The sequence below is a fragment of the Tenrec ecaudatus genome, chromosome 13 (genome assembly GCF_050624435.1).
Source record: "Tenrec ecaudatus isolate mTenEca1 chromosome 13, mTenEca1.hap1, whole genome shotgun sequence".
Lineage (NCBI taxonomy): Eukaryota > Metazoa > Chordata > Mammalia > Afrosoricida > Tenrecidae > Tenrec > Tenrec ecaudatus.
Window position 1 is genome coordinate 2,900,469 of NC_134542.1, and position 20,608 is coordinate 2,921,076.

General features: G+C 53.5%; 1 protein-coding gene across 1 annotated transcript in view; it reads right to left on the reverse strand.

Annotated features, from left to right (window-relative positions):
• Nucleotides 1-298: 298 nt before the first annotated feature.
• The window catches only part of UBE2F (ubiquitin conjugating enzyme E2 F (putative)), a 30,172-nt gene continuing 9,862 nt past the window's right edge, over nt 299-20,608 (reverse strand). Inside the window, exons 3-10 of the mRNA XM_075529262.1 lie at nt 18,070-18,099; nt 16,971-17,036; nt 10,968-11,035; nt 6,073-6,143; nt 5,267-5,324; nt 4,528-4,560; nt 1,928-1,990; nt 299-884 (exon numbers count right to left, since the gene is read on the reverse strand). Coding sequence (XP_075385377.1) covers nt 834-884; nt 1,928-1,990; nt 4,528-4,560; nt 5,267-5,324; nt 6,073-6,143; nt 10,968-11,035; nt 16,971-17,036; nt 18,070-18,099 — 440 coding nt within the window. The 3' untranslated portion in view covers nt 299-833. The remainder of the gene's footprint in view (nt 885-1,927; nt 1,991-4,527; nt 4,561-5,266; nt 5,325-6,072; nt 6,144-10,967; nt 11,036-16,970; nt 17,037-18,069; nt 18,100-20,608) is intronic.

Here is a 20,608-nt window from a genome sequence, read left to right on the forward strand (position 1 = left end):
CCCGGCGGTGGGGGGTGGTTCGTACAGGTGGGCCAGCAGGGGCTTGACGTTCTCCAACACCAAGGTGGGTCTACTCAAGGGCTCAGCACGTTCTCACAGCACCTGGGCCCGAAGCCAGACTATCTGCAAGGCCAGACTCCCCAGCTTGCGGACAGAATGACCAGGTCTTTTCTAGTTTTCTTTGTATTTCTTTCAGCAGCAGCTGACCCCAGCACGTTTCTGACTATACAATGAAGATTCAAACTAGAGGGGGGTAGGGGTGGTGGGCACACACGCATTAAATCGAACACATGACAAATCTGTTCCAAAATATACTTACATTAAATAAAAAACAAACCAATGCATCTCAGGAAGGTAGACAATAAATGACTCTGCATTTCTGGGGAGCCTGGCAACCCCTGGGCAGGGTCCCAGCACACGAGAGGGAGGGCTAGGAGGCTTCGCATCCAAGCAGAGTCGGGGCAGCAGGTTCCTGCTGACACTCTGCGGGTCACATGGTACACATCATTAGCATCACTGGCGCAGGGCGGTTTGCTGGGGAGGGGTCAGCAAGCTCTAGCCACTGTGAGTTCAGTGAAACTCGGCAGGAATTCCACCAGCAGCCTGTACGGGGCAGGTTCAAACCAAACCCACGTTAAGGAGGAAAGCAGACAATTCTTCAGAACCCAAGACACATTCCTTGCTGATTTTACATCGCGTTCTCCAGCTAACTTGGGCAGGTGGAAGCTGTTCTTCAGACCAGTGTGTCACGGGCTGGTCCAGCTCGGTGGGACAGAGGGACCGTGATGGGGACGGAGGGCAGCGCACAATCCCGGCCCTGCAGGCCTCCTGTATCATCTGGCGTACCGCTTCATGTAGTCTTCCACTTTATTCCGGAAGTCCTCCTTCAGCGGGGAAAAGGGGAGGGGCAGCAGTGAAGAGAGCATTAGTGGGCAGCAGGAGCCAGGCAAAGCCCTGTGGCGGGGTGCACCAGGCGGGGTCAGAGATGGCGAGTGGGGCCACGGTCTCTACAAAGGCACGCGGGCCGCTTGGCTCTGGACCTGCTCTCTCAGCTAGGCCTACGCTTCACAGGCCAAGGCATCCCCTTACCAGGCCACACAGCAAGGGGACCACGGCGCTGCGAGGACTGGGACAGAGCCAGTCTCAGAACTCAGCTGGAGCTGTCCAGAGAGCACAAACTGCGCACGAAGATGAAAGACAGCTTAAAACCCTGTCTTGTGCCCCTGCTCTAACACACATCATCACATCCCCGGGCCCCGTGCACATGGCTGCCCAACGTGCACTGCCGTGGAGAAAGGCGCCATCAGAGGCCACAGTGGTCAGAGCCGCAAAGGGCCTCTCTGAAGAGGTCTGGGCTGGAAGCCAGACACAGGTGCCCATGGTTTTGTGGAGGTCAAGGGACCGTGGGGGCAGGGGCCATGGGGGCAGGCAGACAGGCCGAGGCTGCCTCTTCACGCTCCCTCATGTACACTGGCTTCTCCATTCTCCGACACGTGGCTATTCCTCACACACGTCCATTCTTCATTCTCCCTCGCCATCTCTACAAGGCCGTCAGTCTCCCATGTGCGTGTCTGTATCACTAATGAAGCGGGTTGTTTCAAGTGACTGATGCTGAATTAGACTAGAAAACCACATCTGACCATGAATGCTGCTCTCTGGCCACTTTTCTCCAGGGCTTCGTGCCCACCCCCGTGACCTTCAGTGTAACACTGCAAGGTTGCCTGTGCTGCCAGCTGTCAAAATCACTGCTGTTGGGAACCACCGTGGCAGGCCCAGTATTCACCTATTGACATGCTTCGGATCTGGAGCCTACTACTCTCTATTTCCTTATTTATGTTTAAAACTTCTCCATTTCTTATGGTTTAATCAAGAGCAAATAATCTTTGTACTCAATTCACCACCCAAAACGAACCAGTTACAAGCTTACCTTGTCCCGCAGATGATGTTCTGCAGCTTCAATATTCAGTGGATCATCAAAATTCAGAAGATCCTTAAGAGAGAGAAATTCAAAGTCACCATTTGGGCAGGGGTTGTGCTATTACAAGCTTTCATTTTATTAATCAGGCGACAGAAGTCTAATTGACACAGGTCACACGACCTCAAAACCTGAGCAATTCCACAAAGAACCAAAGTGATCTGGAGCTGTGAGTCTACCCCAGCGCCACCAGAGCGGCTCTGAGTCCCGGCGACCCTACAGGACGTAGTTCTGCTCCGCTGGTTCTCTGAGGCTGTAAACCCACAGGCAGTCAGGCTCCTCTTCAGCCCTCGGGGTGCCCACTAAGCTTGAGTTGCTGACTTGTCAGTTAGCAGCCCAACGCTTAGATCATGGGCCACGAGGGACCCTGAAGAGCGTGACCCCTGTGGGCGTGTCTTCCGAAACGGTGCTGAACAACTTGGGGCAGTGTGCTGTGCAGAGACAGCGAACAACAAGTTGTGTCGTGTGCTTTTTGGATCAATGGAGAATGCAAACCACTCACTGTGATTGAAAAACAAATAAAAACCACTCTAGTTCCTTCACTAAAACTGCATCTACCCCCCATCCCCACCCTGTTTTAACTTTTAGTGATTGATGCACAATTTTACCTTTGTGTGGCTAAGCATTCTGCCCTGGCCCTGTAGTGCCCCTGCATGAGCCTCGCACTCAGTCTCTCTCAGCCTACCGGGATGCAGGGCCACCCTGCTGAGCCGGCCTGCCCTGGGCCCTCAGGTTAGCCCCAGGACCCTTCCCCTCAGAAATCTCAGCCATCAAGCCCGAGGGCAGGGCCCTGCACCATCTTTGGCAGGGAGGCGCAGTTCCAAGGGGAGGCTGCTCTGCTCCCCAGGCTTCTTGAAAACCATAGCAGTAAGAAGTTTGTTCTTCTGAATCCCTCTTCCCACAGCATGCCATGTAAGATGCACTGAAAACATCACATTTCTCCTCAGAACATGGTAACCTGGGGAAGTGCAGTCCTCACGTGGACAATGAATACAAGAGTGACTGATTCTATGACATGAACAGAAAAGCTAGAAACCGCTGTGATCATTTACAGTTGTAAAACGAGCCTCCAAGTCTTGGAAAAGGGCAAAAGTAGAAGAGCACATATTCTAGGATCACCCTGTGATAGAAACAACTCAGAACCCCCCCCCCCCGAAAAAACAAACAAACAATCAAACTCACTGCCATGGAGTCAATGCTGACTCACAGCAACCCCTGATGGGTTTTCCAAAATGGTAGCAGTTTACAGGAGTAGAAAGCCCAGTCTTTATGCCGCAGAAAGGGAAAATTCCATGCCCTTTGAACTGAACTTTTCTACAAACATTTGGGTGCCCCTGGAACATAAGACCCACAGTGTTTGTTCTAAGATGATTATCTGAAGGGAGTAACCCTGACAGCTTAGCCTGTGCCTGGGAAGGGCAGCCTCTGAAGAACGCAGGTGGCCGGGCGCTCACTCAGGAGATGAACCTTTATGCAGCTGTGTCGGATTGCTTAGAAGACTCGCAGAACACAACAAGGGACAAGCCCCAAGAGTCCATGCTCGTTTCCTAGACACCGCTCCTGGGACAAGACTGGCTTCTGGAAGGATCTATCGGCTGTTGCTGACATTCAGGAAGAGCCTGGGCTAGCCCCTGTCCTCAGGGGATTCTCAACCAAAGTCAAAGAGCAGTGGGCCCAGTGTTCCAATGATACCAGACCACCGCAGAGCTCCAGCCTGGGCACACTTGGTCCCCCATCCAAAGGCAGAGTCCCAGGCGCTACAAGGACTGGGACAGAGCCCGTCTCAGAACTCAGCTGGGGCTGTCCAGATAGCACAAACTGCACACAAAGATGAAAGTCTCCGTGGGAAGGCACTCTCTTGGGGATCAGGATGGTCTTGAAACAACTGGGACGTGTGTACATCTGCCTGAGTCATGGGTATCGGCCTCTGCTGCTTGTCCTTCTGCTGAAGTCAAGCCAGGAGTGCTGTGCCCTAGGGAGAGGACGAGGATGGGCAAACCTGCCCCAGGGTACAGGCACTGCTGTGGAGGCCACGACCATGAGCCCAGCACCCACGGCCCTCAGGGGCCAGGCCATGCTGGACAGCAACGGAAAGTTTAACAAAAATTACAGAGTCCTTTTTCCTAGAGGCAGATCTCTGAAGGAACAAATTGACAAGGCACCAGATGATGGCGTTCAGCGGCCTTCCTGTCTACCTTCTGAGCTGAGCCTTCTCCATGAGGACAGCACCCTTAGGTGCCTGAGGCTGGGGAAGCCGGAATGAATCCTTCAAACCAGGACACCCCTGGGGATGGGGAGGGGCTGGGGTGGCTGGCAGAGCCATAGGTTCATGTAGGGGATGTGGCAAAAGGCTCATGCCCAGTTCCGAGAAGACACTGTCCCACCTTCGTCCATCACCACTGCCTTATTGACTCATAAAAGTGCAACAGAAAGGGGGTACACACATGTGTGGGCACTTGGGGATTCTTTTCGCCCCCTTTTGCTATCTTTATATGACTAAAAATAGATGTCAGACAAAAACAAGAAAAAATTAATTTTAATCACATACTTACAGTAAATAAGGAGTTTAATCCCCAAACAACATCCTGGAATAAGGAAGAAAATCAGTTTCAGGCTCTGAGCACTTGGAAGCAATTAAAATCCAGGACCCAGCAAAGCCAGCCCCGTCAAAACGCTTTGTTTTCTTTAATCTTGAAGGCACGTAGGTACTAAAGGTCCAGAGCAGGGCATGCATGGCAGGGAGCACCTGGCCAGCCCCAGCCCGGGCAGCCTTACGTCCTGCTAAGGAGACCTGCAGGATCACAGCTCACCTGAAACCCACTGGCCACCACCCAGTAACAGACCAGTCCTTTCGTCATTTTACAATCTTTAGTTCGTAAAGAGCGGGCAACAAACAGGCTTCTGACCACCCACTGGGCTGTGGCCATCTGCTCTGGAGTGCGGTCTTTCAAACACAGGGAGTGCCGCCGCTCTCTCTGGGTTCACCGTCATTGGCGACTTCGTAGCACAGACTCTTTCCTGGCCTCCCTTCTCAAGGAGTCAGTCTTGTCTTTCGAGGCAGGTTCTCATTCAACTCTAGGCCCTGACTTTCACCCTCTTCTCTCATTCACACTCCCCCCCCTCTCTGGTGGAGGCGTGCTGGGAGAAAGATAAGCTCCCCATCTGGGGAGGCGTGGTAAGTGGGGGTGGTGTGTGTGTGTGTGTGTGTGTGTGTGTGTTGGAGGAGGGGAGGTTGTGCCACATCACCACAGAGGCCCCAGGAAAGGGGACTACAGGCCACTCGGCACCTACCTTCAGCGTCCTCGTGGGAGCCCAGCCAGTGCCGTCAATCGAATGTTCTCGCAGTAAACTGCAATGGACAGACACCATGTGGTCAGGGTCAGTAGCCTGTGTGGCCATGGGTCCCCACGGGATGCACTGTTCCCCACTAGAGATCCCCCCACACCTTTGAACAGTTACGCCATGAAGGAGATACAATGTCATAGTGCCGCTGGTGAGTATGAAGGACCCGCGGGTGGCTCAATCTCTTGCCCCGTGACCAAATGGGCTCAAATGGGGTGGGGGTGTCATGCAGCCACCAGGGGAGCCCCACAATTAGCATCACTCAGGGGAAGTGACACAACAGGACTCAGGCCCGGCGCGCAATCAAAACCTCACACACCCCTGAAGTCCGTCGGGGAAGCACATGCCCATCCTGATGGCTGCCTGTGACCATGGGGACACAGGATCCACCCTGATGCCCCAAATTATCCCCTGGCAGACCAGGGCCAGGGTGGTACACAGACGGCACCTGCCATCCTCAGGGCCCAGGTCTAAGCCTGGGGACCACACGGTACTTGCTGGATTTCAACAGTCATCCTTTTCTCTGAGCTAACAGTGGCATAGGGCCCAGGGGCCAGGGTCGGACTGAAAGAGTGCAGCTTCCAAGCCTCAGGCTGTCCTGAGATCAGGGCCAGGTCGAGGAGGTAGGGCTGAGGTAAAGGCCGGCACAGTTTAGCACCAAGCCCCCAGGTGAGCTCTCCAAGGCTCTTCTAAGAGGACACAGTGGGCCAGCCCCCCTCCTTTCCTTCCACGAGAAAGGGAGCAATGGAACTTGCCTCAGACAGATGTCCCCCGTCTCTGTGATGTTGGGGTGCCAGATTCTGGTCAAGCACTTCACCTTGGGGGGCTGCAAACAGAGAAAGAGAGAAATCACAATGGCGCCCAAGCGCCCAGTCTCACCAGAAAACAGCGCAGCCAGGACCACACTTGGCGTTTACCCACTTGTTTTGAGGGGTCTCGCAGGTGTCGTGCAGGACTGCTCACCTCCACATGGCCGCACCTCAATACCTGCTGGCCCGACAGCCACAGGGGTGTGTTCACACCAGAGCCACAACTGCCCACCCAGTGCAGCCTCACAGAACTCCCCCAGGGCCGTGTCCTGTCAGCAAGGGTCAACGGGCAGCAGCCGGGCCTCAGCCTCCTCCGACCTTCCTTGGGTGGGACAGAGCACTGGATGGGGAGGGGGAGACGGGAATGGGGACAGGTGCAGTTCACTTCAGGAACACACCATGTTCTTAGGGACACAGGACCGAATGAGGAACTGCCGTCGCCTCTGCAGCTGTTATCTCCGAGCCTGGCAGGAGGGAGCAGCCCTTCCCTTTCCTGGGGCGTCTGAGGACACCGCCCATCTGCCGAGGTTTCAATAAAGAGGGAGAGAGAATAAAAAGCGAGGGCATGAGGGAGGATACAGCGCAGCCATGCGTGCCATTACCGAGGGCAGCTTGTTTGGATAAAGCCGTTCTTTTCTGACTTGTCGACGACAAAGCAATACAAACTCACACGAATCAGCTAACAGAAGTGAGAGGGAGAGGCGTGTATAGCTCCACTGGCACCTGAGTGGCATTTCCTGAGAGCCTGATCGAGGCCACATGCATTCACTCTTCTTTCTAGCAAATGGCACACTGCTGCATACTACTTAACATCTCCTGTGCCCACAGGTGGCATCCCAGCTTCCCCCGGTCGCACTCCGCATGCCGAGGCAACTTCTGGCCTCCAGCCCACACTGTGCCCATCGGGCTCTTTCCCGGCTCACAGCCTCAGTGCCTCCTCCAAGGAAGCCGGACGAGGACGTGTGGTCAGAACACGGCTTCTGGAACTTGGCAGTGTCCTTGCCTCAGGAAGGCTGTGACAGCACACGCCACCTGCAGCAAGGGGAGCCCACAGCGCCAGCCCTCAGACCACAGGGGGCTCCATGGGTGCCAATCCCCGGAAGAGTCCTGGGAGCAGAGAAGGAGCCCTTGAGCTGCAATGATGCATCTCTTGACCTCTTATGAGAGGCTGTCTCAGAGACATCGAAGTTATCAATGCTCTGTCCAGTATATCCTCTGTGGTCATTTTGATCTGTGGTATAGAAGTGTTTATTTTCATAAGTTTTCATAACTAGTTCACCATTCAGAGGTATGCGCATCGTCTGCTGGCCTTCTCCAGCCCTCTCAGAGCTTCCTCTTTTACTGTGTAGGGAACCACGCTAAGGAATCTCCCTTCTAATTTCAAGGTACCACAACATCAAAGACACCACCAAGCTATTGACCACCGTGAGTGCTGCGTGTCCAGGGACCCCAGAACCCCAGCGCAGAGCGGGCTGGAGAGTCATTACTCAGCTGCAGGCGGTCTCTGCAAACACAGGCTGTGTCTGGGGAGACACCGGTCTGAGGGCAGGGTCTCGTCAGAGGGCAGCCAGACCGGGTCTTGTACGTCCAGTCAGGCCGAGGCCACAGTCGGCGTGGAGGGAACATGGAACTGGCTCCAGCATTTGAAGGAACCTGAAGAGGGGTGAGTCCATGCTCGCTCCCAGGATGGTGTCCCCTCAACAGAGACCCCGACACCCTCAGCTGGCCCAAGGTTGGTTTCAGCTCCTCGGGGCTCGGTTCTCTCCTCCTGTTCCTCCCACCTTCTCTTCCCTCTACAGTTAAGATGCAGACCAGATGGCTCCTTCATACCCGGGACAGAGCACGCAGCTCTGTGCCAGAACCTAAACCCTGCACGTGGACACAATCTGCTCCTAAGTGAATGCTCTGGCCCTTCCCTTGGCCTCTGCCACCAGAGCGAGAGACACTGCAGCCAACAGTCCCCACCCCCAACCGTGCAGGCCCCTCACTCAGTGGCCAACTGCTCGACCACCTGGAAAACCAGTGTGAGCTCTCAGGCAGCTCTCTTCCCTGATGCCTTAGATGAGAACCACGTGTCAGAGAGAAAACCAAGCGCAAGTGAGAACGGTATCGTCGGGGGCTCAAGGGCCCGGGGATAAGCATCGCGCCTCACCAACAAGGAAACCACACGGCCATCTAACTGCAGAAGCAAAAACCACCCTAATTCATATAGAATAGCAACAAACACAGAGGCACACACAAGGTGTGGTAGTTATGTAATTGTCCAATTTAAGGATTAAGCATGTAGGGGTGGAGTCTAGCCTGTCAATCAGGTCCTGGCCAATGAGGCTTCTGCGTGGGCATAACCTTCCCTAAGGATGATGGGAATCCCGGTATTTCCTCCTTGGAGGTGGGAGACTCTCTGCTCACACCCTGGGAGACATAGCAGCTCACAAGACACATGGACCCACCCTGATGCAGCCTTGGGTGCTGGACAAGCCATGCAGAGACCCCTGCCAGCGCTGAGGTGTTTCCAATGCCACTGGAACCAAGAACTTTCCCCCACTGGCCTGTGAGCTTCTACATTTGACATGATTGCATATGTTTCGTGAGTCTGAAGAGGGCTTTATAGATTGGTATCGGACATATTGGCTAATATCGAACTTATGGACTTGATCTGGACTGGGATGTTTCTCAATGTTCAACTGTTCTTTATAATAAATCTCTTATACACATGTGTGTCCATAGATTTGTTTCTCTAGTCTACCAAGACTATCACACAAGGAAATGATAACATAGTTTAGAAAAACATTTCACATGTTCGACATGAAGAACTTAGCAATCTAAATGAAAAACAAATATTCCAATGGAAAAAATAAAATAGCTCTTAAAATGTGTGTATATATGTGTGTGTGTGTGTGTTAAAAATGAACAATACTTAGCACTCAACTTATTTTAAAAATGCTAATTCAAACAATGACTTCATGCCAACTATGTCCACCCAGGAAGGCAAAGAAAAAAATGACCTCACTGGGCAATATTCACGTGGATTTGGACGCGGGTGTCTCTGTGAACTCTATGAGGACCCAGACGGGCAGTCTCTCTGGAAAGTGACCGGACACAGCCTTAAGCTGCGCGCCAAGTTCTCAAGCCCCATAACTTTCCTTCTAGAACCTGCCCAGCACAAGAAGGTGACCACCGGCGGCAGATGGATCTGGCCTTCTCTGGACTCTGCGCTAAGAACAGCTTCTCATTCTGAAAGGTTGTTTTTACTTTTCTGTTTTCGAGAACATGTGATGGAGGCTGAATGAGCCCCACAGTGTCTAGAGCATTTCCTGGTGGGTCCTGTGCGGGAGGACTCATTAAATCCACGGACTGTGCGTGGCGTTGTGCCCTTGCTAAAGAGAATCTAGTCACACGTACCTGCAGCTCTCAATATTTAAGTATCCTAATTACCACCCCCACCTAGTGCCACACCCCTTGTCTGTAGATTGTCGCACATGCCAACACGTGTGGGGTCTGCCTCCCGGGTGATGGTGACCAGTGCTCTACTTCTGCAGTATTTCTAAATTCCCTACACAGTTCAACACGCTACATGACAGGCGGGAGCTCAGGCCCTGCCCCGTGGCCTTCAGGACGGCTTGAGAAAAAGCATCTCCATCCTCCCTGGCCCCGCCCCACCCACGCTATCTGACTGGGGCCAGGAACACATGACAGACGGTACACGACACACGTCATTTCTAGGAAGAGCCAGGCCAGGACCCAAGAGCCACTCCCTTCTCCTGCCTCAGCACTGGACCCCTCCAGCTCAGGCGCAAAGGATGCCATGTACTGATTCAACCAACTCTCGGTGGGCACATAATGGGAGGAAATGACCATCCACTATATGCCTAGGTGTTTCCAGAAACCACCAGAATCGCCCGTTGGTACTTAAACCACATCTCTCCCTCAGCTTCCAGCTGAGGCAACACTTCTGTGTCCATCAAGGCTGGGTTCTCAATTTCTGATCTGAAAAAGAGAGCAAGTCTCCACAGCCAGCGGGAGAAGAGTCTTCGGAAAAGTATAAAAAATAGACTTCTTTTTAGAAGTTTTTCTTGGATTGTCAGCTCTTCCTCATGCCCCTAAGTTACATCTCACAAAGACCTTTACAGCAATAGGCCAGGGCAGAGGAATTTCTGCAGAGAAAGGCTGAGCCTCAGGGAACCACCTCAGCAAACAGCTACAGCCACCCTAGACTCCGATGTCCAGTGCCTCTGGGGGCCCTGAGAAGCCATGGCTTGCTCCTATTGGAATCCTCAGAACTTAGTTTCCCACCACGTATTAGCATCTCTGTTGTCTGCTATGGCCAGGGCCTGCCACCGAACTTTCCAAATTGGCGGGCAAGCTGCTCAGACTGTTATACTGCTCAGCTGAATTTCTACCCAGAAGACTGTGAGGGATTAAGACGTAGCGGTGGGTACAAATTGGCATCGACTCGATGGCAGTGCATGTGGTTTGGGCATTTGGGTGCTGTACCGTGAACAGTCCACAATGAGAAGCAAGGTCTGTGTGAAAGATGCAGGCAGCTCGTACGCAAACACCTGCCGTGGGGACAGGTGTTTGGGGTCCAAGCCACTGCAAACACTGTTGGCCTTGCTGGACCCCCAGGAAGACAGCCCAGTAAAGTTTCCACTACAGATGCGTCCAGAGAGGGACATTCTCTGCAGAAACACTGTCATCAATCAAGGAACGGCAGCAGGTGCACTCCTGGTTCCACAGAGGGCGGGCAGGTCAGCCAGAGGTGGCAGCTAGGGTGGAGTGTGCAGGTGTGGTGGTGGCAAGCTGACAGTCATCAGGACAGGGTTCAGATGGAGTCTACTCACCACCATGTTGTAGGCATCAGGAACTTCAGTTTCAAACTGAAATTTTCCACCCTGGTAGTAACCCTCATCTGTCAAAAAACACAAAACAAAACAAAAATTCTTAAATTAAACAAACAAAAAAGGAAACAAAAAGCAGATGCTCTGTTAGGACGTGGCAAATACAGAGGATGAGTAAGACTGTAAAAATGGGTTAGAAGCAGCGCCATCTACCAGCAAACGCCTGCACGCTGGAGGAAGCTCCTCTTCTGGACACCTAGGGGCACAATGCGCCCTGCTTGAGGGGCCCCTCCCCTCACCCCACCATCTCACCACCTGGTTAAGGGACTTGATCCTCATTTTGCTGCTGCCCCTGTGGGATGTCCCAGCCCCAAGGGAGTCTGATGAGAGGCACCTTCCATTTATCCAACACCGACAGGCCCCTCCTTGCCAGGCACTGCCTTAGCCAGCAGATAGGGTCAACCTCGGAACTAGGGGCTGGGTGGGAGGGCGTCCAGGGCACCTGTCATTCACAGGAGCTCGAGATCGGAGATGTTCAAGTTGGACAGAATTCCCGTCAGCCCAGACACAAGGACTCATGTTACTCGGGAGCACACCTTGCTTTCGATCAATTTCCCCCTGAACGATGTGAACCCTCCCTCACACTCTGGTGTGACCATGCCATGGTGAGGGCCAGTGCTGGGCAAACCCTTCAGCACACCTCATTTCCAACTAGAGCAAGGGCAACCTTGGGAGGTGTGGCCCTGGCTTTTGGATGCCACTGTGAATCTGCCAGTGTCCTCTTTAGGAGTCGCTGTGGTTGGCTGAAGAGCCCTGGTGGCCTGGTGGCTTACTCACTGAGCTGCTGACCACCAACCAGTTGGGCAGTTTGACCCCCAGTCGCTCCCGGAGAGACTCCCTTACAAAGATGTTCAGGGCTGGAAACCCGGGGGGCCTTCTAACCATCCCATAGGCAGCCGGTTTGTTTGACGACAGGACATAGATGCCATGGGCAACCCTTTCAGGCCAAATGTCTCCCCCAGCTTTCTGCCTCACTCAATACCCAGGTTCCATGGTGTTACCTAGACTCGTGTGGATGCCGCCACACGCTTCCTGTTCAGTCAAGCTTTCCTTTATTAATGATCCGAACCACACCTTCCCCTAACGCTGTGGAAATGAAAAATGGCCAGCAGGAACGTTCTAATCTACTGGTTCCTGTAAGGTACCTCTTTCTGGAAACCATCTGCCAAGGGTAGGATCTTGCTTTCCCGCCATGCTGCCCTGGTCCACGGTTATGGCCACATTCCAACTGGAAAAGCAGCCGGGAAGTACCTGCTGTTTGCTATGACCTCCCCAGGAGCGCCCGGCTCGGCTGGGCAGGTGGTGGGTGTGCGGGGCACAGGTCCCCAGGCTTGCTTGGCCCACAGCCACTTTTCTAGGGAAAAAAAGACTCCCCTGATGTAAGACGTGAGCACTGGTTCTTATTTTGACCCCACGACTTCATGTCAGGTCTTTTTTTTGGCGGGCTGCTTTTCACAAGATTTTCTGTGGTTTTGAGCAACTTCCGTATGGTTTCAGGTATGTGCATATGGTGTGTGTTTTTTTTTTTCTCTATTTCATTTTGGGGCATTTTAGATGTGAAAATTGTAGTTTTCAGCACATTTGACAATAATTGGATCCTTTTATCTTTCAGTGTTTTCCTATGACATCTTCCTTGTTATATTTCCTCTTGTCTGAATTACACATGCTGCTGGGTCACAGGTTTTATTGACAACTTTTTTCTTGAAGCTCTTGACTTCACTTTGGGTCATTTCTATTTTTGCAGGATCCTTGGTGTTGACAAGCTTGCCCGGTACATTTTTTCAGTTACTGTATTTTCAGGTTCTGATGTTCCATTTGGTTCCTTTTGCACCTTCATTTCTTCCCGAGGTCAGTTCAGACCTCCTTCCACCCTGACACCCTTTAAAGTGCCGCTCCCAGGCCTATGCGTCTCCCATGGGCTGCCCTTCTTGGTCCTCCCCCCTCAGCCATTCCCCTGCTTCAATCCTTCCCTCTAGCGTCACAGGGGCACCTCCTACCAGGCCCCTGGATGTGTAGGTGGACAGCGAGGAGGGTGTGGCCTGGCTAGGAGAAGGCTCGCAGTGCGATGACTCCACCCATAAAGTATACAAAGTGCCCATTATCCTCACGGTAAACCCAGCCCACAGATACCTCCCAGACTGCGTCTCAGGAACCTGGGAGCTACACAGAAGACTGAAGGCCACAGGGAGAAATAGGTGAATAAGCAGATACAGACGACACGCGCAGGGAAACACTGTCGTGCGTGACGATTGTGAACGCTGGGGTGGGAAAAGGGATGTGCATTATCCTGTCTCAGCTCCTGCCTTACAGGAAAGCTCAAGAGCACACCAACGGACAACATGCAGAAAGGACAAAACACAGCTAAGTGGGGAAAGAGAAAGCACACAAAATGACAGAGGGAACAATCAGTGAAACAGGAGGTCTTCCCCCTCGGCCCTCCACATGAAAGAAGGCCTGGCAGTGTACCCAGGAAGCACTCTGCCGGCAAGTGACAGAGAAGGTCATCACGTGGACCCCCAGCAGCTCTGAGGAAGCAAGGAACTGGTGTGAGGACGACAGCGTGGAGAGTCTGAGGGCAGTGACTCTGTCTGGCAGGGTCATCATGAGCTTAGATCATCCGCACACAAACGCAACAGGCTAAACTATCACAAAATGAGGAAACAAAAATGACTAAAATCAATAATTCCAAGGGAGACATCAGTACAGACCCACAGAACTTAACAGAATAATACAAAGATACCAATAAATTAAAAACTGCAAACAATATGAACAAGGGAATGCCCGAGGTTTAAAATCAGGAAAGGTCTGTCAGGGTTGTGTCCTTTCACTACTCTGTCTGTGTGCTGAGCAAATCCTCAGAAGCAGAACTACTTACTGGAAGAAGACCCTGTAAGAACCCTTGAAAATGTAAAAGAAGAAAAGAGAAAAAAATGATTAAGGCAAAGACTGTACAGATGTGCTTTATACAATTGATGTATGTATATGTATGAACTGTGAAAAGAATTGTATGAGCCCCAATAAATTGTTAAAATAAAAAAATTTTTTTTAAATATATATAAAAAAAAGAAAATAAAAAAAATACAAATGCTGAAAAAAAAAAAAAGAACCCTTGAAGTGCAAATGGCAGGACCTTGCCTACTGAGGGAGGCCCTGACGCTCTTGCTGTTAAGCAAAGGGTGCAGCCTTCAATACCAACTGCAACTTAACATAAGGGAAACCCCCATCCTCACGATTGGACCAACTGTTTAATACACAGTGCCATCAGCTGTAAACAACTCAGGCGTCATCATCAACTGATGACCAGAGGAGCTGTGGAAATAACACACGGTTACAGGGACGGATCGCAAACACACTAGGCTGGACAGAGAAGCCACTCGTCCCACTTTACATGCTGCCTGAGCCCATTTGCTTGACTTTCTGGAAAAGGCAAAGCCTAAGCGACAGACAGACGAAGCCAGGTCACGGGCTGCCCGAGATGCAGCTGCAACTGCTCCAGCCTGCTTCCTGGTATCTAACAGAATCCCAAACCACAGCTTTCTCTGCAGACCTGCTGACCTCTCTGTCTGCGGCAAGTGCTGAGCCACTGAGCCACCAGGACTCTGCTCCAGAACAACTGGCTACCAACAAGCTAGTTTCAGACCACGTACTCCATACGTTGTGTGGTAGTTACATAACTTCCTACCAACTTGATAAATTAAGAGGTGAAGTCTCGCCTGTCAATCAGGTCACAGACACCTAATGATGCCTCCCTGTGGGCATGACCTTCTCATGAGGATTCTGGGAATGTCCTTTCTTTCTCTCTGGAGGAGCGCCACACTTTCTGTGCCTTGGTCTTCCTGTTGACAAGCCACAGAACTGCTGAGACCTGCAAGGGCTCTCTCGCTCTCTCACCTGCTAAGAAGCCACATGGAGACCTGTGCCAGCACGGAGATGCTTCCACCGCCACTAGATCCACAAAACTTCCACCCACAGGCCTGTGAACTCTGCATTCATCATCATGCTGAGTGGCTGTGTGAGTCTGAAGAGGAGTTCATGGACTAGTACTGGAAAGAGGGGCTAGTATCGGGCTTGCACGTTGAACTCGCAACCACCACAGAACCGGGGCAACGGAGCCGAGGACAGTATCCTGAGCACGCGGCTCCACGCAGTGCCGGCAGCCCTAGTGTGTACACGCACGCGCACACACACACCGAGAGAGAGAGAGAGAGAGAGAGAGAGAGAGAGAGAGAGAGAGAGAGAGAGAGAAAGAGAGAGCGCGAGCGCGAGCTGAGGAGCAGCAGTCACTTATGGGATGGAGACTACCCAAACTGGGACAAACAACACACTTCACGTTCAAGGAAGACACAGCATTAACGACCCTGCTGGAGACATCGCTTCTCATTTAAGAGTCGCGTGATTTGGACAGGCCAGCACATCTAGAGGCCAGCTTGGCCGAGAACCCGTCATCAAAGGCAGGAACCACTCCAGGAAAACCAGCAGAGATCTCAGAGCGTCAGGAGCGGGGTATTCACACTAACTTAGTGATCTGAGCCGAATGTGGACCACAGGCCATTATTCCAAGGCAGCACAAAGTGCTCATGGTGGCCCAGGGCGTGGTAAAGACCTCCACACAGCACGCATGCCTCCTCACTGCCTTACAGCAGGGTGCTGACAGTCTGTGGGCACAATGAGCCACGTGCTGGGCTGCTAACTGGAGGTCAGTAGTTTGAACCCAGCCACTCAGCTGGGTCAAAGATAAGGCTGTCTGCTCCTAGAAAGGCTGGCAGCCTCCAAAACCCTCGGCAGCAGTCAACTCTGCCCTACAGAGTAGTGAGGAGGGCGAGGTGCCCTTTGGTCATCATTTCAAAGTTGTAGCCCTTGGCATCAGTCAGCTACAAGACTAGAGGCTGGGACACCCACATCCACAAAGGAAGCTCTGATTTCAGCCCAAGCAGGTGCTTCCTCGCTCATGGGGACAAGCTCGGCTGCTCACAGTGCCCCGCTGTCCACCCCTCACCCCCAGGGATGAGCCTACCACAGTGCTTGCTACAACCGCCCCCCTGCCCCCAGCCCCGGCCTGGGATGAGCTATGCCACTGGCTGTGGCCCACTCCCCTGCCCCCCACTAGGGAGGATTTGTGCTGAGCTCTGCTGTCCATGGTGCCACCCCCTTCTGCAGGGACCAGATTCTGATCTGTGGTGATGAGCTGGATTTGTCCAAGCTGTCTGGTGTATTTCAACTTTGGACTCCTCTTATCATCACGAAACACCTTTTACAAAACATTCCCCGCCGTCCATGGGGAGAGAAGGCCAGGACTCGTGAGCACATGGATGGGCCGCCTCCACGTTCCCGTGTTCACGAGCTGGTGACTATGCTCGGCCTCTCACTCCTTTTCTAGTGACAAACAATCACACCCTTGATTCCATCCCCCCTAGACCGCCCACCTACTCTCTCGTGGCCCCCACCCAGGCGTGACAGGCTGCCGCTCTCAGCAGAGACCCTCGGGGAGAGGGTTGTGAGCTACGAAGAACCTGCTCCCTGGGCACTGTACTAGGGAGTTCGAGACAGATCCTTCATGGCACAGGCTCAGCTCTGCCCATTCCTGCCCACAACCTGGGCTCCAGCCCACATTGTCTGCATTAACCTTCCCCACGGCTTGGCACTCTGAGACACACTTTACAGACGAGCAGGCTGTTGCTGAGTGATTGCTCAAGGCAAAGTCCTGCCTAGAACCTAATTGGGATTCATAAGCCTCTGCCCCGGCCGGCTCAGAGGTCAGTCACTGGTGCGTCCACAGCAAGCCTCAACAGACGTTTCTAAGCCTGATGTGACTGCAAAGCATGGAACTGTCTCCAAACAGGAAGGTTAGCTGCTCTAGAGATTTCTACATTGGGGAGTGGACCAGTCAAGCCCCGCTGACCTACTGGGCAACCTTTCAGTGGCTGCTTGAACAGGAGAGGCTTTTACCTGGGGTCACGGTTAGCTGGAAGCAGTGGAGCTTGTTGGGATCAGGAAAGTGCACCTTACAGGTACCTGCAAAAGAAAAGTTGTCAGGCAAGGCCAAGGCCCAGCAGCTAGCTAGCTGCCTGCCTGCCCACCCGTCCGAGTACTGACCTCAAGCTGGAAGCAGGGACATGCGTCAGTGCTGCAGGGTTCCCCAGGGAGACCCCTCATGCCTGGAGGCAGTGGGGCCATTAGGTTTTAGTTGCTCCAGGACCCTTAGGGCACACTACTTCTGTCCATTTTTCTCCCAGTGAGTTCCCAATGGGGATGCTTTCCTTCAACCTTTTCAAGGTCATTCAGACATCAGTAGAAACTGAGCCTCAAAGGAGAGTACATGTCTTAGGCTCACTCAGGAAGAAAAAGGACCCCAGCCCAGGACCCCAGCCCAGACTGCAATCTGGTCATTTCACCCCAGGGCCACCACACCACCAAGCCGGCTAAGGGTCAGCTCACAGTTATGCTCACTGGGGCTTGGGCTTTGCCTTTTAAGCCCCCGCAGGTTAACGGCTTTGTTGGTGAGATGACAGTCACTCTGGATGGCAGTGTTCTGTGCCCACATGTCCCTGAGCCTGAAGGTGGCTGCCTTAGGGCAAGTCTCACCAAGGGTAGGGCTACAGTCTATACCTCACACTGCTCCCACAGAAATGACAAGAGGCAGTAGTGCCCTCACTTTCGGGCCATCTAGTGACTCGGATCCTTAGCCCACCGATGCTGCCTGCCTAGTTCTCCTCACACTGGGGACGGCCACCCATGGCCGACTTGCAAATGAGGAACATGCTGAATTGACAAATGCGTTATACACGAGGGGACCTTCAAATGGTGGAAAATGAAACAGATCATGGAATTTTTCCATGAACCCTCTGCAGTCCCCATGTATATTTTCTCATAATAAAATCTCCAAAAATAGAATTCTGATTTGGACTTGGGGGGAGCCTTCGGGAACCATCTCACCCGAGGTTGTTGCCCGCGCCCACCCCACTCCACCCGCCAAGCTACTGAAACTTAAAACAATCCTTTCCCATGACACATTGGGCTCAATGTGTGATGGGCCTGCTATACTTACAAGGTAAGTTTGCTTCAAGCTCTGCAACCTCTGTAGAAACAAAAGGACTACAGTTACTGTCAATACACCCGTTCGCAACGCAGTTCCCAGAATCCCGAGGGAACAGGAGGAGTGGACCAGCTGAGTCCGAGACAGGCCAGCTGCAACTCGAAGTCACTTCAGTGTTTCCAGACCATGCAGGGAACACGTGTGAAGAGATTCAGTAAGGTCACAGTGAGATTGTGTGAGTGCGACCAGCTCCCGTAGATTTACACAATGGTGTGTTTAGAGGTATGGCCTTCCCACCAGCTGGTCTCAGCCTCACAGCCTGGCTCTGCTGCTGAGGCGGCCAGTCTAGTGGAAGGACCTCTGCATGTGTGTCTGCCCCCCCCACGCCCCCATCCAGAGGATGGCAGAGAAAGTATTCCACCTCCTGACCACCATGTCCTGTCACAACCCTGGTCACTCTCCCTCGCTGGCCTCTTGGAGCCGCATTCTTTGCCCTGGCTCTCTGGTGGGACTCGGGTGGCTCCAAGGGCCACTCAACCCGTGTGACAAGCTGCCTGGACAATGTCCCAAGTGGCCCCTCCACTTCCCTGATAAAGAGTTTTCCCATGTCATCAAATGTACCTGCTGGGGTACAGTGGGATGATTTGGGCAACATCCCTAGCACCACAGCCCAGTGCCTGCCAAGCTATGAAAATCTCTGATACCACGGCCCTGCCTCAGCCAAGCCCATCCTACACAGTCCTGGTGCTGCCCGTCTGCACCCCACCCCTGCTTTCCATGAGCACACACAGCAGGCTGCAGGAGGGAAATAGTAACACACTCTAGTCTGGGGGTCAGAGTAGCTCAAATCCACTGGCAGGCAGGACCCCGCATCTCCAGGAAGGGCTCCTTCAGGTGGGTGGATTAGGGCCATCCTGGGACCACATGGCCACCACCAAGGCCCACTGCCAGCTCACAAGGTGCTCAGACGCCTGGTGTCCACTCACCCCGAGAGCAGCAGCTTTCCTCGGTGTCCCAGCAGGAGCGCACAGAGATGACGGCGAAGGCATGCGTAGCCGCTCTGCCCTCAAGAGCTCCCCGTCCAGTCCCAAGGAGCCAGCCCCCCCAGCCCCCAGCTGGGGTTTCCCAGAGACACCACACCTTGCAAACCCCATGCTGCACGTTCTCCTGAGAAAGGAGACGTGCTCCCTCTCACCACTGTCCCTCGGTGACCATGGGTCCCGAGCTTCAGCCAACCCAGGGCCAGATGCCTCTTGGGTGGTGGGGTCCTGACACCCTCAAGTTCCCCTCTAGGGCCAGCTCCAGCCACATGTGGGCTTAGCCCTTGCCCGTTTTTATGCACTGACACCCTAGATCTCATCTCTGTTGCAGCCCGGTACCCACCCCACCAAGTTGCCCCCAGGCGAGCCCACAGCTGGTGGGCCCTGCTGTCAGTCGGCTCAGGCCCCACTCTGGGCTGGCCACTAGCTGGCTGGTAGCGGCATCAATGTCTAATGCTCAAGGCATGAGAAAGCCCGCAAGGAGGAAGGGTATGCACCCCTCTGGTCCCACCCAAATATGCTCCACTCTCACCACTGACTCTGCTGCCAAACTCCGCTGGCATCACGGCCTGGACCCCACCTCCAGAAGCCCTCTTGGCTCACCAAAGCTTCCATGTGGAGAAAGGCCCAACAGACCCTCCTCTAGCACCCTGGACCCAGCAGTTAGGGATTCACCTGTCCCTGGCCTGGAGGCTGCTCCAGGTTCCAAACACAGTGTCTACAAACACTGCCCCCCACCCCGACCCACCCACCAGAACATCTACCAAACATGCCCTGGCAGGCCCCCAAAGCTGGGCTCTGAGTCCCTATGCCAGGCCCGAGACCCAACCATACTCTCCATACCATAGCTACTGGCTCCCTCCATCAGTACCCCTGCCAGCACCATGACCCCATCAGTACCCCTGCCCACACCAGATTCCCTGTCAGTAAACCTCAGAGGATTGAGGTCTCCCACACCCAGATGAAGTGCCCATAAGGTTAATCATGGTCCAACAACAAGCCAGACAAGGGAGAGGGGGGCGGGCACCTCACAGGTAGAGACATGCTAATCACCAAGTCTTCTCTGCCACACACACACACTTTTGGTCCTCACCTCAGTACTCAGCTCAGGCCCACCTCTGCTCATCCCCCACCCTCCACCTCAAGCCCCACCTGAGGGAGATGGAGGCAGCAGGTGGCCATGTGAGGACTGGGACTCAGTGCTATTGCCCCAGGCTGTCCAGCAAGGGGCTTGGCTCTTGAACCCTGTAAGTCACCAGGGCCCGGGAGAGGGCCACAGTGGTGTACTGTACTGGTTTTCCCCATCGCTCCTGTAGGTCTAAACCTAGTCAATGTCAGTCCCTGTCCCAGGGACCAAGGCAGTCACAATGGGCTGGGCTGGGCCTGTCCGGTCCAGGGTCTGGAACCTGAGGGCATCAAGGTGTGTCCTACATAGGCAGGCGGCTCTTGGAAGTCTCCTTCTTGGACCTGCCCTTCCATTTGGCTCACTGGGCTTCCGCCTGCTGGGTCTG